Below are 15,188 nucleotides of genomic sequence, written 5' to 3' on the forward strand. Positions count from 1 at the left end.
GAATATAGCCACCCCCTCTCTTCCTGTGGGTGTCGTAAGAGGCGACTAAGCGATAACACAGTTCCGCTACCACCTCGGAACTTAAAAAGCCGACCGGTGGCGGGATAACCATCCAGCTGCGGCTTTGAAATACACAGGCCGAAGACGGGCAGCAGCGTCTTCGGTGCGACAAGGCCAGTCCTGCAGTCACCAACCCGCCTGCCCAGCGTGATGACTATAGGCAAAACACTTGAGTTCACGTTATTTTTGGCGTAAACTTGTGGAGGCCTATGTCCAGCAGTGGACTGTATAGGCTGTAATAGTGTAATAGTGTAAGTCGCTCGACTGATCCGCATATTGTATGCGGGCGAGCGGCCTGTGTTGGTAAACAAATCGAGTCAACACGAACGATAATATTTGTAATTTTTAAGTTTAAAAAAGGTTTAAAAGAAGTATACAAGTAATAATGTGATTAAAAAATACTTACGTATGAAAGGTAACGCCATGTTTTAGTAAATTTGACGTGGCAGATCTTTTTTTGCAGTAAAAAACAGAACAATTTGGTATTTTTTGAAGGACGTTGATTCAATCGCGCAACTAGATTTAGTCTAGTGATCAGTGCGGCGGCAACTAGTTTTATTGTTTGCATATGGCCATTTGGCCTTATACCTTGACAGAGGGGAACGCCTGTACATGGCTACTCCCCTCCGTGTTGCTCTTTGTTTTTCTGTAAGTATTACTATACTCCATAGATTATACACTTATATACTGTTATAACTATACTCTGTGTTAGTATCTCACTGTTTACATCGCGATGACGAATGTTAAAACGGGCCTATTATGACTAAGTGATAGTGATAGTGAAAGCCATTATTTTTAAATTTTATATAGTTCTAATTTGTTTTATATATATTAGTTAAATTATGTAAATTTTATAATGAAACAGTTATAATAAGTAAACAAAATCGCGATGTTATATCCGATTGAAACAATATAGTTTGTGGTTATAGAAGTTATTCGTTATCACATTACATACTTTAATACCGGCTTACTTCAGTAACTTATATCAATTATTGTTTATAATATTCAAAATGAATATTGAAACATTCGTATTCTTTGATTTAGAAACAACAGGTTTACCAAGTAAAGAGAATCCTGCTAAAATTACGGAACTCTCGTTTTTATGTGTATCACGTCGTGATATAGAAAGATCGGATCTTAAAAAGTTGCCTCCTGTCAGTAAATTATCCCTTCTATTTAACCCACAGAAAGAGATAGTACCACAGGTTGTCAGATTGACGGGCTTATCAAAGAGTATTCTGTCGAATCAACCTATTTTCGGTGATAAAATAAAATGTATTAACAGTTTTCTAGAGCTACCGAAGCCTGTCTGCTTGGTAGCGCACAATGGTGATCGATTTGATTATAAAATTATAAAAAGTGAATATAAGAACGAGAATACACACTTACCAGTGGATCTACTTTGTGTGGATTCATTAAAAGCTTTTAAGGACATCTTTGAAAATGTTAATTTTCATTCAGAAAGCTTAAACAATAGAGCTGCCTCTGACAGAAGCAACACAGAAGTAGATGATTCATTGTGGCCGGATTTAGATGTGACTCCAGAGGATTGGAAGGAAATTGACGATTTAATTGAATCATTTTCAACGTTAACGCCGAAGGCTAAAATTAAAAAGACGAAACAAAAAATGAGTTATACTTTAGCTAATATTTATAAAACATTGTTAAAAAAGGAACCGATCGGTTCCCATAGAGCTGAAGCTGATTGTGTGATGCTTTTGGAATGTATAATAGCCACAAAGGCTCATTTTTTGAAATGGGCAGACAATAATTGTAAACTTTTAAGCTCAATTTAAAACTGCAACTAAGTAATAAATGTTATGTATTAGATTATTGGCCATTTTCAATAATCTATCTATGTATATATTTCTTTCAATAATCTGTGGCTACTAGGGATAGGTTTTTAATATAATTTATAAAGAGCTTACATCAAAATTAAGTAAAGTAAGCAAATTGAGAATAGAATATTAAAACTGGGCATATGTAAACCAAATTGTTTAAAATATTTTTAATGTTTCTTTCTATTGTAATACATTTTTTTACTTTCCTTATTATTATCTAAACCTTTTAAAAATATTTTTATGTTAAAAGGTGGTTCTTGTAAAACTGACACTACTAAGTCTAAATGATTATATTATGGAACTTATTTTTTTATAATAATGTACATATCACCTATATAATTTATATATAATGGTATATGTGAACTTTGTGATAAAACTATTGTAAGCCTTCAATGAAAAGTGCAAAAATTATCATAGATTGCGTTAGTATAGAAATGGTAAGCCATTTTGTGTTTTAAACCTCTATATAAATATGTCTTTATTTACATGACCATTATATAAATACTATACATGCACTGTTATTGATTCATTTTTAACCAACTTCAAAAAGGATGGTTATTAATTTGTATCTTTTGTTTTCTCTAAATTGTATACTTAGGATTTCATATCAGGCTTGCTTCACTGGTTATTTATAAAGCTTCAGATATACATACAATGGTATCCAATTAAGTCTGTTAGACATTTTTTAATCAAAAGTCCATATTTGTAACTTGCTAATCTAAATGTTGTTTTGTATTAGTTTGGGTTACACTTATATGCAAGATAAGTTTTATCAGACCCATTGAAACAGGCTTCAGTAATTATATTATGATAGTTATGACCACGAAAAATCATAATTTTAAGTTTTTAGGCTTAAGAACAAATCATGGTTAATCATCATAAATGGTTTATGATTATGGTTGTAATGTTCAACCTGCTGTATTATTCAGATTCTAATATATTTTAAGATTTATTTTTTATCTATACCTATTGTAAATTAAAAATCAATATATGCTGTGACTTTTACATTTTATTAATTAATAAAAATATTTACTTATTAGCAATTTTGTTTTTGATTATAGCTGTAGAATCAGTCAGTCTGTTGTAGAATATTTAAAAGAAATTAAAGTGAGATAAAAGGAAAAAAAAAAAACAATTTTTAATTTTTTTTTATATTCTTAGAATTTTATACATAATAAATTACTCGTATATCATAATTATACATTATAAAATATGGTTGTTTAAAATGTGACAAAGAATACCGCCTAAACCAATCACAACAATTTTTATTATTTAAATGAAATATATCGCTCATTTGCGACAAGATAGACATTTCTCAAAATTTATGATTTTTTAGTTAACAATACAGTTGTGTAGGAATAAATGCGCTCAATTTACTGTAAGAACGTCATTTCTCTAAGCTGTCCAGTAAGACAGAGAGCGCAGATATTCGCGTTTGTGCCGTCATAGTATTGTCCCTTTCGTTTCGGCGACTTGGGACAACATCGACATTATTTTAGCAGCGTTGCAAAAGCTACCGATTTATCGGTAGATCTACCGATTTTGGCCCTTGTCTACCGATATACCGATTTAGCAGTACAATCTACCGAATTTTTAAATTTTCAACTAATGTAAAATAATTTTCTAGAAAAAAGGTAAAATAATATTCTTAATACGGTAACACTAAAAGAAAACGGTAACACAAAGTCAATGCGCGGGGACTTCCCGAAATTCTTCCGCGGTGTGTTAAAACAAATTGTACTAACACGTCATATAATAGAGTTTAGAGATAACTTTCTTCGGGTTTGTGTCTTGAATTAGGTATAGGACTAGTGATGGATTATTTTTGGATTATATCGATGGATTAGGATTAGTATTCGGATTCATTATTGACATGGGAAGATTCAATTCGCATTTAACAAATTAAATGTAGTTGCGAAATTTTGTGAAGTGTTAAGCGAATTTATCGCTAATTTATACTTCTTTCACGGCAATATGCTATTCTATCGCACCCACGGGAAATCGGGAATACTAATAATCTGTTTCATTATTAGTAAATTAGCAGCATAGATAAAGTAAAAAAAATAGGTAACGCACCTAGAACAGAAAACTGAAGCCATTTTTTAAAGATGTGTGAGTGAGTGAAGTGTTGACACTTTTTAAAAAAAGTCCTAAAATTTTTATTAAACAATTAATTTAATATAGGTAAAATGGGTATGTGAAAATAAAAACCTGTTTATAGTTTTAAATATATTTACTCCTTTTTTCGATTCAAATTGTTACATAAATCTATTGTAGCCGTGTTTTGATTTATTTAATTATATAAATCATGTCAATGAAAACTTGCGTTTTTAAGTAATTGATGATTTCTCTGAGGGGCAAGTTCCTGCTTTAAAGACATCTAACTCTTTGCTGTAATAAATTGATTTTATTTTTACATTTTTTTTAAATTAAGTTCCTTTTTTTTTAACTTTTCTCTTAGTTTATGTTTTCTAGGTGTATCAAAGATTGAATCTTGGTTAACGACTGATTTAGACTCATCCGGTAGGTCCTAGAACAAAAAATATAACATTAAAATACGTAGTAGTAAGCAGTATGTACTTGATGGTACTCTGCGAAGTCCACGTTTTGTACCGTACATGTCAGCTTTATCAAAATGGTTTGAACAAACAAACTAGATGAGGATGGCTGTCGTTGTAGTTCATTTCGGCTCAGTCGTAAATCAGCTACCCATTCATCTCCTATTTAAATATTCGTTGAGTTAAAAATTCATATTTAACTTGACTTCAATTTAGGAAAAACATAAAAATCACACGATGAAAAAAAAAAACAATAATGTTGTCCACTTTCTACATAATTATTTTTCAATGATTGCCTACAATTTACTTACCCGCATTTTGGGCTAATGGAAATAAAAATTACTGGTAACACTCCCTCGGTACGTCATTTCGGGTCATCGAAATTATGTTCCGAATAACCTCAATATTATTTTGGAATAACAAGAAATATAAAGTTTTCTATGTACTTACGTGTGAAACGATATTTCTTCAGACTTTTTATTCACTTTGGTATTGTTTTTGCACCATTTAATTACATAAGAACGGCATTTTGAAGGCAATGTTACTGTACGAGGGCCCGTGAGATACTAACGAAAATGAGCGTAGTTTGATGCATATGTGTGCGTGAGCGCGTGTGTTTACTTGAAGGAGCCGAGTTTTGTGGCTTCAGTAACAACAAAGACCGCGCATTATCTACCTTTTTTTACTTGATCTATGTTTAGCAGTTGCTGCGAAGAATGAAATTATGCAATTATTATCTTTGATTTGTTTGTATTTATGATGCTTGTATGGACTACTTCTATAATTAATGTTTCTTAGTGATAAAACGTATTGCTTTTGAGTACTTTCTTTTTCTGTAATGTAAAATAATTATAATTATAAATGGAACAAAAATTTGCACGCCGTTTAAGGTAGATTATATGAGACATTGTAACTAATAACACCTTATGTATTAACTATATTAATGCAAATAAAGAATTTGATTTAATTTAACGGAACAAATTTAAATAAAGGAACGCATTATTGACTTAAAATACTTTTGTTTTACTCCGAGTAAAAATCTACCGATTTCTACCGATTTTTCGGAGCCAAATATACCGATTTTTTATTTTACACTTTTGCAACACTGTATTTTAGTGGTGTTGTAACAGTGCGAGCGGCAGGTTGTACTTGTGCTCTTCAGTAGGGCGACACTTTTTTTGCTATACTTTGTATACCAAACTTGAATTTTTATATAAATTGGCAAAATTGTACGTCAAAATGAAAAAATTTAAACGTCGGAAACGTCGTAATTGTCAAATTTTGACTCGAACAATTATTTCCTAACCGCCATATTATATTGCAACCACCGAGTAACCACGCCCGGAATTTTGGATTTTTAGTTTTTTCTGCATATATATTTTCTGAGCCCTAATACTTTATTGTGAGAATATTATTCGTCGCTTCTAGGGATTTACTATGGGTTTGTATTTGAACCTGAATCATTGGTCTTTTTGGTCGAACGAAGTAATTTTGCTTTTGAAAATAAGTTCTTAATATCTATATCAACAGAAAATAATAGTATTTTATAGTTATACCTATATTTTTATTACTTATACTATATTTTTCTGTTTTCATTCCTTTAGAAAATACAGTGAAACATAATGTAAGATATCATAAATGTACTATTTGTGGTCTAAAGAGGACCCCTGGACTGGAGCCAATGTATTTTTGAAGAAGTTTCCACTTGATCCAGATCGGTTAGTGTAAATATTACTATGCTCTGTGGTGTTAACAATAGAACAATACAATATTTAAATAAATTCTACTTATAATCTTTATAACAGTAAATAGCTAACTGTAGTAATAAAGTAACATTAAAGTATTATACATACTTAAGTATACTAGAAAACTAGTTTTAGACTATGTAAAATTTAAACTTTTAATTTAAATTGACGATTAAAATTCTACTCTCAGGTGTCATTCTTGGGTCAAAGCAGTTGGGAATGAAGACTGCTTACATACCCGTTAAAAAATTGCATGAAATTAAATATTTGTGTGGATATCACTTTGAAAAAAAGTATTTTAATACAAAGGGCAATAGATTAATTAAAAATACTATTCCAACATTAAATTTGCCACAATCATTGGATGTCTTCTAGTCTTTTGGTAGATTTTCCTTTATATGGTGAAGAAAAAGAAAAATCTCAAGTCTTGAAAGGTACATTTTTTTTTATATGTTTATGATAATTATAAATTACATGATTAACATAATTATGAAAATATTTATTTTTTCTCAATGTTCTTGTTTAGCTATTTGTCTAGCCTTATTTCTGGTTCATAATATGCTAATTGATGTTTATGATAAATTCTTTTTTATTTTCTAGTTTTCAAGATATAACAAATTCAGAGAATGTGCAATGCAATGAAAATATTTTATCTAAAAGTGAGTAAACTACTTTATTATATTATATTTATTTATGTTGTTAGAAGTAACAAGTGTTTTTAAGAGGTACAGCATCTTGTTAGTTCATGTTTGGTTATGTAATATATTTTTAATGATGGATAAAATTAAGATTTTTATTGTTAATTAAATGAACTTACTTATAATTTTAATAACTTGCTGTTGCAAGTCTTATACATTTTTAATAAGTGACAAAAAGTTTTCTTGAAAACAATGTCTTGTTGTTTCAAGGACTGTCTTACTAAGTATGTACTGGAAATTTAAAAAAAAAAATAAAGATGAGATTATATAAAAGCCATACAAATGTTCACAATTGTACTGTATAGAAAAAGATAATTTTTAAATATATTTTGTACTGATAATGGCAGTACAATCTCAGTTGTAATAAATATCATATAATAGATTATTGTTAGTCAATGTTCTAAAAAATCATCTGACATATATTTAATTTATTATTTATACATTTACCTAGATAATATTGGCCCTTAGATATCAGATATCTAAGGCTGATTGATATACATATCGCTGATAAAATGAGAGATATATGTAAAACACTTTCTGAGAATCTTTAATATCTTTTAACACATATATGCAACGATTCACAACATATGATACAAATGATCCAATGCAGTATAAGATTTTTAGTTTTATTTTTCTATAAAATGATTATGAATAACACCTTCGGAAAATAATCATTTTCATCTTCTATATAACAAGATAAGTAATCATTAACTTTAATTTTAAAATAAAAATAATTTCATATCAAATCTATACTATTAGTATAAAGCTGAAAAGTTTGTTTTCTTGAACGCGCTAATCTCTGGACTTACTGGACCAATTTGAATTTTTTTTCAGTATTTGATAGCCCATTTATCAAGGAAGGCACTTCATATAGGCTATATATTATCTCGCAAAGACCAATAAGAGTGGACCACCAATGAAGAATGTTTCAAAATCGGATTTTTTCCTTCTGAGACCTTCCCCAGCTAGCCCAAAGTAACTATTCCACGTGGACAAAGTTGCGGGTAGAAGCTAGTAGAAAATAAAATTCAGATAATTTAAGAGTGAGTAAATAATGGAAAATGTAAAAAAAAAATAACAAGTAATAGATACTAGATATATTTAGATATTGTACTACTATTTTTCAGATGCTGAATACAGCTTTCTACTTCGCAGCCACCACAAGGACTTACTTTTGAAAAAACACTAGGTAAGAATAACAAATGAAAATTTCACATTTTTGATTACATAAAACATTAACAAGTAACATGTCTACTATAAGCATATGGCTAACTAGCATTTAATTTTATGACACAAGTTCACTTTCTTATATAAAATATTTCTCTAACTGTATATGTTACTACATAGATAATTATAAGCAACTAAAACATTTTTATGTATTAATTTTTTTTTTTAATGTTTATTTGTCTCAAAATTGAATTTTATACATTATTATATAATATTTTATTGTTATAATATTTCAAGTAAATTGAAGAAAAAGGGAAAAAAAAATAATTACATTCAATGATTCCAATTGTACCATGCAATGGGCATTCCTTTGTCGTATACTTGTGTTATTATTTAAAGCAAAATTAAATACATATTAAACTGTAATGATCACTAATAAAATATATCAATATTAGCGTTGTTTAATATTGAAATAAAAATAATAAATGTATCTTAATATAATAAAAGCAATAAATTATTTTATAATATTATATTTAAGTAAAAATTTATGAAATTAAAGGAATAGATCACATTATACATAATATTGTATACTTTCAACAAAAAAATGTATATATAATAACAGGACTTTTTTTAAATTTCAGATTCTACATTAACTGAACATGAGAAGATCCTGCTGAGTCATTTGACTCAAACTAAATTAAGCTTAAAGCGTTTGGCAGTCGAAATGCGAACTGTGAGGAAGACACAAATAAATTGTTTGTAGCTTATAACGATATTAGCAGGGTCCGCACTGACATGCCTAATAGAAATAATAATGATGACATTCAAGTTGTTGATGAGATATTTTATCCTGTTTTGTCTTTGCCCAATGAAATCGATTTCTTTTTATATGAAAATGATTTATGTAACTTTTTGGAGCAGCCAGTAGTATATGTTAGTGGTTATTTAGCTGCAAAATTATTAGATAGAACGAAATGTCAGAAATGTAAAGATTCGTTAAAAGTTGATAAACCAGTAGACGACTTAAACAATTATATTAGTTTTAAAGAATGTTGGAAAGATTCGAGCTCATTGTGCTTTCCTTCTAAACCTTTATGTCATTTTGTAAACAAGAGCCAAATTCATTTCAAAGCTATTATATCTCAGGACTTACAAATTAAAAATATAAAGCAGTAGACTAGTTTGCAATTAAGTAATGAGCATTTTATAGAAAAAAACAAATCAATTAATTCATAATCTTTGTTTATTATTCATTAGAAAATCATGTAAAGACAAAAATATATAGATATATTAGAATAATGTGATCAAGACAAAGCTTAGATAACAATTTTTAAGATTCTTGTTGAATATTTATATTTATATTGTCAGTACTATAAAACAATGTTTGTAGAAAACATACATATTGGCAGTTCTTCTTGACATCTAATGTCTTTGCAATGTTTTTTGTTTTCCAAGTTTTTATATGTGTATATTTTAGCTTAGAAACAAAAAAAAAATTCCGCTGCGGCTTCGCATACATAGATTACGTGATTTTCGCTATTTCGTTTTCTCCCATAATCCGCTGTTCGTTTATCCACATACCATTAAATGGCGTACATGGAATTGTAGCATCCCGTGAAAGAATTTTTAAAATCGGTAGTACTTTATGGAATTACCTACTACAAACATTTAATAATACAAAAATAAGAATTTAGAAGATTACTCTAAATATGTTCTTATTATGTTTGTAAATCATTATGTTTTTTATCTGTATGCCTAGGATCATTATATAACGCTTTTCAGAATTGTTTTTACTTAGATAATATCTGTGTATATATGTTATGTTTGTTATTTACTGTATGTCGGATCGTTACATATGTAACGTTTAAAAATTTTAGATTTTTGTGAATATGTTATGGGTCAAATTCATCGTCTTGGTTGTTATTGATTGATAATTACTGTTTTGCAAGATCATTTCATTTGTATCACTTTTTAAGAGTTGATTTTTTTTGTGACTATGCTACGTTAAGTGTTAAATCATGTTGTTTGTTCATTTTTGATAATTACTATTTGTTACTATTTAAGTTGTTTTGTTAATATTTTTTTTTTATGCTTTAAAATCATCTTTTTTGTTATTGACTGACAATTACTATTAGAAACTATTTAATTTGTTTTGTAAATGTTTGTTATGCTTTTAAATCATCTTTTTTGTTATTGTTACTTACTGTTCCACGGGTTGCAGGTTCGATTCCCGCCTGAGATTGAATGTACTACGTGTATTTATATATTAATATATATATATATTATTTCTGTTTATTTATTTCAAAAAATGTACAGTCAGTTGTTACCTGTAACACAAGCATTAAGTTGCTTAACATAGGAATATATGACTGTGTGTATGTTATAAGATAATAATAATAATAATAATAATACACTTTATTGTACACCAAAAACAGAAATAATACATATCAAAGAAAAAGAAAAAAAAAAAAAAGATATTTATTTATTTATATTTATTTATTTTCATTTGTTTTATAAAGAAGTTTATGTTATGTTTGTAAATCATCTATGTTATAAGATTTATATTATATTTATTCATATTTATTGATTTTAATTTGTTTTATAAATAAGTTTATGTTATGCTTGTAAATCATCTATGTTATAAGATATTATATTATATTTATTTATTTTAATTTGTTTTGTAAATAAGTTTATGCTTGTAAATTATCTATGTTATAAGATATTATATTTATTTATTTTGATTTGATTTATAAAGAAGTTTATGTTATGTTTGTAAATCATCTATGTTATAATTAAATATTAATTAATATCTTAATAATTAAGAATTTGTTATGTTAACATGTTTTTTATGTTTTAAATCATTTTGTTTGTTATTGTTTGATAATTAATAGTTGTTATTATTTCATTTGTTTTGTAAAAGTGTTTGTTATTGTTTGATAATTACTACTTAATTTGTTTTGTAATGGTGGATTAAGCTCCGATCCTTCTCCTACTTGAAGAAAGAGGCCTAGAATGTGCTGAGAGCTGTGGGATGTATCGCAGTATGTTTACGAAAATATAAAATTTGTTTGTTAGCTGTTGTGATCGACATGCCTTCAATAATGTAACTTTTTTTGTATAACAACTTTAAATTTGAAAAGACTACCGAGAGTTTTGTCCGGCTTTTTTTCCTCTCGGCCTACACTAGGAACATTAGGTTAAATAATTTGTTGTAATATTTATTTTATAAAGCCGATGACATAATAGATAGGTGATGTCTACCGAGACACTAGTGATCAGGGCAAAATAATAATTATGTTTGTAATGTTTAATTGTAACAATTACCTTCATTTTTGTTTAAAATGTAGATTTTTTTCGCTGGTTAAGTGTAGTAGTACCAAGAAATTTAGTAGTAGTGTAGTATATACCAAGAAGTTTTAAATATACATTATATATATATATACAAAAAACCTTTTATTTTAAATAAAATTTATAAAATTAAGAACCCTGTGCTCAAAAAGTATCGATAATTTTATCGACTAATTTATCGACCTTTTCCCACACTATTATCGATTTCCGGTAGGATAACAGTAACAACACTATGCTTCATTATTACCAATTTAACGAAAAAAATAGAGCTCAACCACAAAGTTGGTACTTGAAGTATAGCAAAACCTTGAACCCGGAGCTCGACCGTGTCTATGGAGTGACACCTCTTTACTTATATACTCTTTGGTGCTCTTGAAGAACGTCATTTTTTACGTAATAACGTTATTGCCGGTAAGTTAATGAAAATGATTTTAATACAATTTACAAGAATAATGTGTTTAGTATAAATAAGTCGTTAGTGCTGATTATATTTCAATAATTCAGTATACGCATATTTCGTGTTATGACGATATCGCTGAGAAAATTAACAACCATTGGAGTATTATAACGAGTTATGACGTTTTTGTTAACAAAGAAAAAAATTAATTAATATTTCAAAAAAATATATCTACACTTATGCCATTACAATTTAAAATAATTTGCATTATTTATGGTAAAACTTAGCAACATTTTGTAATAAAACGTTTTAGAAGATAATTCGAGACACGTTTTCTTATTTATGTATTAATTTTATAGCACTTTTCTTGCATATTTTTTAGTCGACAATGGTGTTTCCACATACCTCAAGAGGCAAAAGAATTTTGGCATTGATTGACAAGCATAATAATTCACCCATTGAAGAGGTTACGCCTAATGATACCAGTATGTGCTTTTGGTTTCTTTTGTAATTATATTTGTTCTTCGCGTATCTATTATAAAACTAACCTATTACTTTTCAGGCGATGAAAAAGCTAACCAAACATCATACGAGGTGAAAAGTTTACCTAGTGAGAGTAGTTCTTCTTGCAGCTCGTCACCTAATTCAAATTCATCAGCTGATTCAGACTCATCAGATGAAACGTTTATTGAAGGTTAGTGTTTTGTTATGTTACTGTAGTGAATTGCATTTGCTTACGAAGATCTAAAATTAAATACTTATTATGTTTACATTTATTTTGCAGATAGTGATGATTCTGTCAAAGATCCGATGTATATTCCACCTGAGCAACTTTTTCAGCAGAAACGTGCTGAGTTCATAGAGACAATTGAGTGTTCAACTCCATTACCATCTACTTCAACGGCAGATAGACTCATAACTCTTTCTGAACCCCCTCCTCTCCCTTACCAGCGTAGTCCTGAGTCGCTAGTTGAACAGAGAAATAAGAATTACACTGCAACTAATTTCGATAGCGTAAACCCATTGTCATCAACTTCAATAGAAAATAGTATCAAAGCTTCATCTCCTGCAAGTCCGAAGGCAAAAAAAGGAAGAAAACGCAAAAGGAATGAAGAAAATTGGAAGAGAAATGTAAACAAAATGCTGCGAAATACTGGTAAAGCTTATAAAAGTGCTAGCAATAAAATAAAAGAAGAAAGAAAAATTAAAGAACCGTGCGGAGATAAATGTCGTTTACAATGTAAATCTAAACTATCTGAAGATGAAAGGATGTTATTATTTAAGAACTACTGGGCGTTAGGTGATAACAAAAAACAATGGGAATACATTTCAAAGAGTATGTCAATCATTACACCAAAATATCGTTACATTCGTGAAGGAGGAATAAGAAAACCTCGTAATAAGAATCACGCATTTCATTTTAAGTTACCCGATAAATCAGTGAGAGTTTGTAAAATATTCTTTAAGAACACCTTAGGTATTAATGACCGGCCAATTCGCACCGTTTTAGAAAAAGAAGATCAAGTGGCAAATTGTCTATTGGCTGATGACAAGCGCGGTAAACACGACAAACATCCGCGGGTTGACGAAGCAATCAAAAATGGCATTCGTGAATACATAGATGCGATACCAAAAATCGAGTCTCACTATACAAGATCCAATACAAGCAGAGTTTTCATAGATGGAAGTAAAAATATAGCCGACATTCACAAAGACTATGTGGCAATTCAACAAAAAAAAAATTTACCTTTCGGCAATTATGTCCTTTTTTACAAAATATTTACTCAAGAATTTAATATATCTTTTTTTAGCCCAAAAAAGGATATGTGTGATGTGTGTGCTGCCTTTGAAAACTCTGATAATAAAGAAAACCTAAAAGAAGAACATGATAAACATCTGAAGGAAAAAGAACTATGTCGCGCAGAGAAGGCAAAAGACAAATTAAATGAAAATATTGTAACAGCGGTCTATGATCTTCAGGCTGTATTTCAATGCCCCAAAGGTGATGTATCAGTCTTTTATTATAAATGTAAGTTAAATGTATTTAATTTTACAATTTGCGATTTAAAAACAAACAAAGTAGAATGTTTTGTTTGGGACGAGTCCAGTGCTAATAGAGGTGTGAATGACTTAGGAACTTGCGTATACAAGTATCTAGAACAGATTTCGTTACTCAATAGTGATAAGAGTCTTGACATTGTCTTTTACTCAGACAATTGCGCAGGCCAGCAAAAAAACAAGACAATTATTGCAATATATTTATTCGCATTACAAAAGTTCCCTAACCTCCAAACGATTACACATAAATATCTTATAAAAGGGCATACCCAAAACGAGGGTGATGCAGCTCATTCACTAATAGAAAGACAAGTAAAAAAACTGCTAAAAGCTGGACCAATGTACACACCAGAAGCCTTTATCGGTGCTATAAAAATGGCTAGAAAAAACCCTGAACCATTTCATGTGAATGAGATGTGCACAGAAGATTTTGTTGATTGGAAAGATGCATGCACCCAAATGGGAGTCAATTTGACGAAGGACGAAGAAGGAAATTCAGTTAAGATTGGAAATATAAAAATTTTGAAGATTGAAAAGGATAACCCACGCATATTATTTTACAAGAACTCTTACGGAGAAGAAGAATTTAAAAAAGCAGAAATTATCAGAAAGAAGAAAAGGATTGACGTAAACGTCAAGAAAGCTTATGATTGTAAACCAGGCATATCGGACAGAAAAAAAGCAGATTTGTTAGATTTATTAAATAAAAACTTAATTCCACAGTTCTATGCCCGGTTTTACAATTCTTTGTAGAGTTTAGGGCAATATTATGATTCTAACAGTATTTTAATAGTTGTTTTGAATTATTTCTAATTATAATTGTTAATACTTATTTTATGATAACCACTGTTTCTTTTTATAAAGATTTTAATATGACTGTGTTGTAGTTCACTTTTGATTAATATATTAATAAAGTTTTTTCAATATCATATTTTGTTAATATTACTTTAAGTTTACCTCAAATTTAAAGTTATTTTTGAGTGTAATGTCATAAGTCTAAATATTACAAAAATATTTATATATTTATCAGCAACAACGACATAAGTATTACCCTGCTGCGGAAAAAATAGCACAGTATGTTTTGTGCGCTTTCTACGTAAGATTAAATATTTTAACAAAAAACTATACTAACCACACTACATTTTTGTCTAAATAAGTAACATAAAAAATCAATAATTAAGGTATAATTTTAACTTGAAACTATAAAATTGCTCTCCTGTAAAATGATGTTTTTTAAGAAATGTCGTCCTTGTTGCAAATGAGCGATATATATATATATATTATAAGTATACACTTTTATAAAGGTAGAAAAAATG

At 29.0% G+C, this 15,188-nt stretch overlaps 2 protein-coding genes and 1 long non-coding RNA gene across 5 annotated transcripts; all 3 read left to right on the forward strand.

Moving 5' to 3' along the window:
- The first annotated feature begins 1,070 nt into the window (after positions 1-1,070).
- LOC123665742 (three-prime repair exonuclease 1-like) lies at positions 1,071-1,856 on the forward strand. Its single transcript, XM_045600004.1, has one exon. The coding sequence runs from the start codon at positions 1,071-1,073 to the stop codon at positions 1,854-1,856; it is 786 nt and encodes a 261-aa protein (XP_045455960.1).
- Positions 1,857-5,619: 3,763 nt separating this feature from the next.
- Positions 5,620-8,047, forward strand: LOC123665428. Of its 3 annotated transcripts, none has more exons than XR_006745036.1 (4): positions 5,620-5,900; positions 6,064-6,177; positions 6,805-6,863; positions 8,030-8,047. It is a non-coding gene; the product is annotated as an uncharacterized LOC123665428 (long non-coding RNA). The 3 variants fall into 3 exon arrangements; XR_006745034.1 differs by lacking the exon at positions 8,030-8,047 and adding an exon at positions 7,737-7,976; XR_006745035.1 differs by lacking the exon at positions 8,030-8,047 and adding an exon at positions 6,395-6,638 and having other exon boundaries at positions 6,805-6,988.
- Positions 8,048-8,864: 817 nt separating this feature from the next.
- LOC123665743 lies at positions 8,865-14,801 on the forward strand. The gene is made up of 3 exons (XM_045600005.1): positions 8,865-9,173; positions 12,301-12,508; positions 12,599-14,801. Exons 1-3 carry the CDS (start codon positions 8,865-8,867, stop codon positions 14,623-14,625), a joined length of 2,544 nt encoding a protein of 847 aa, XP_045455961.1. The 3' UTR covers positions 14,626-14,801.
- Positions 14,802-15,188: the final 387 nt, after the last annotated feature.

The sequence above is a fragment of the Melitaea cinxia genome, chromosome 24 (genome assembly GCF_905220565.1).
Source record: "Melitaea cinxia chromosome 24, ilMelCinx1.1, whole genome shotgun sequence".
NCBI classification, from domain to species: Eukaryota; Metazoa; Arthropoda; class Insecta; order Lepidoptera; family Nymphalidae; genus Melitaea; species Melitaea cinxia.

Bases quoted from the DNA above. Each gene is read 5' to 3' on its own strand.
- LOC123665742 (XM_045600004.1), top strand. From the start codon at position 1,071: ATGAATATTGAAACATTCGTATTCTTTGATTTAGAAACAACAGGTTTA.
- LOC123665743 (XM_045600005.1), top strand. From the start codon at position 8,865: ATGCCTAATAGAAATAATAATGATGACATTCAAGTTGTTGATGAGATA. The intron at 9,174-12,300 runs GTAAACAAGAGC...TAATGATACCAG, and splicing joins CTAAACCTTTATGTCATTTT to TATGTGCTTTTGGTTTCTTT. The intron at 12,509-12,598 runs GTTAGTGTTTTG...TTTATTTTGCAG, and splicing joins AGATGAAACGTTTATTGAAG to ATAGTGATGATTCTGTCAAA.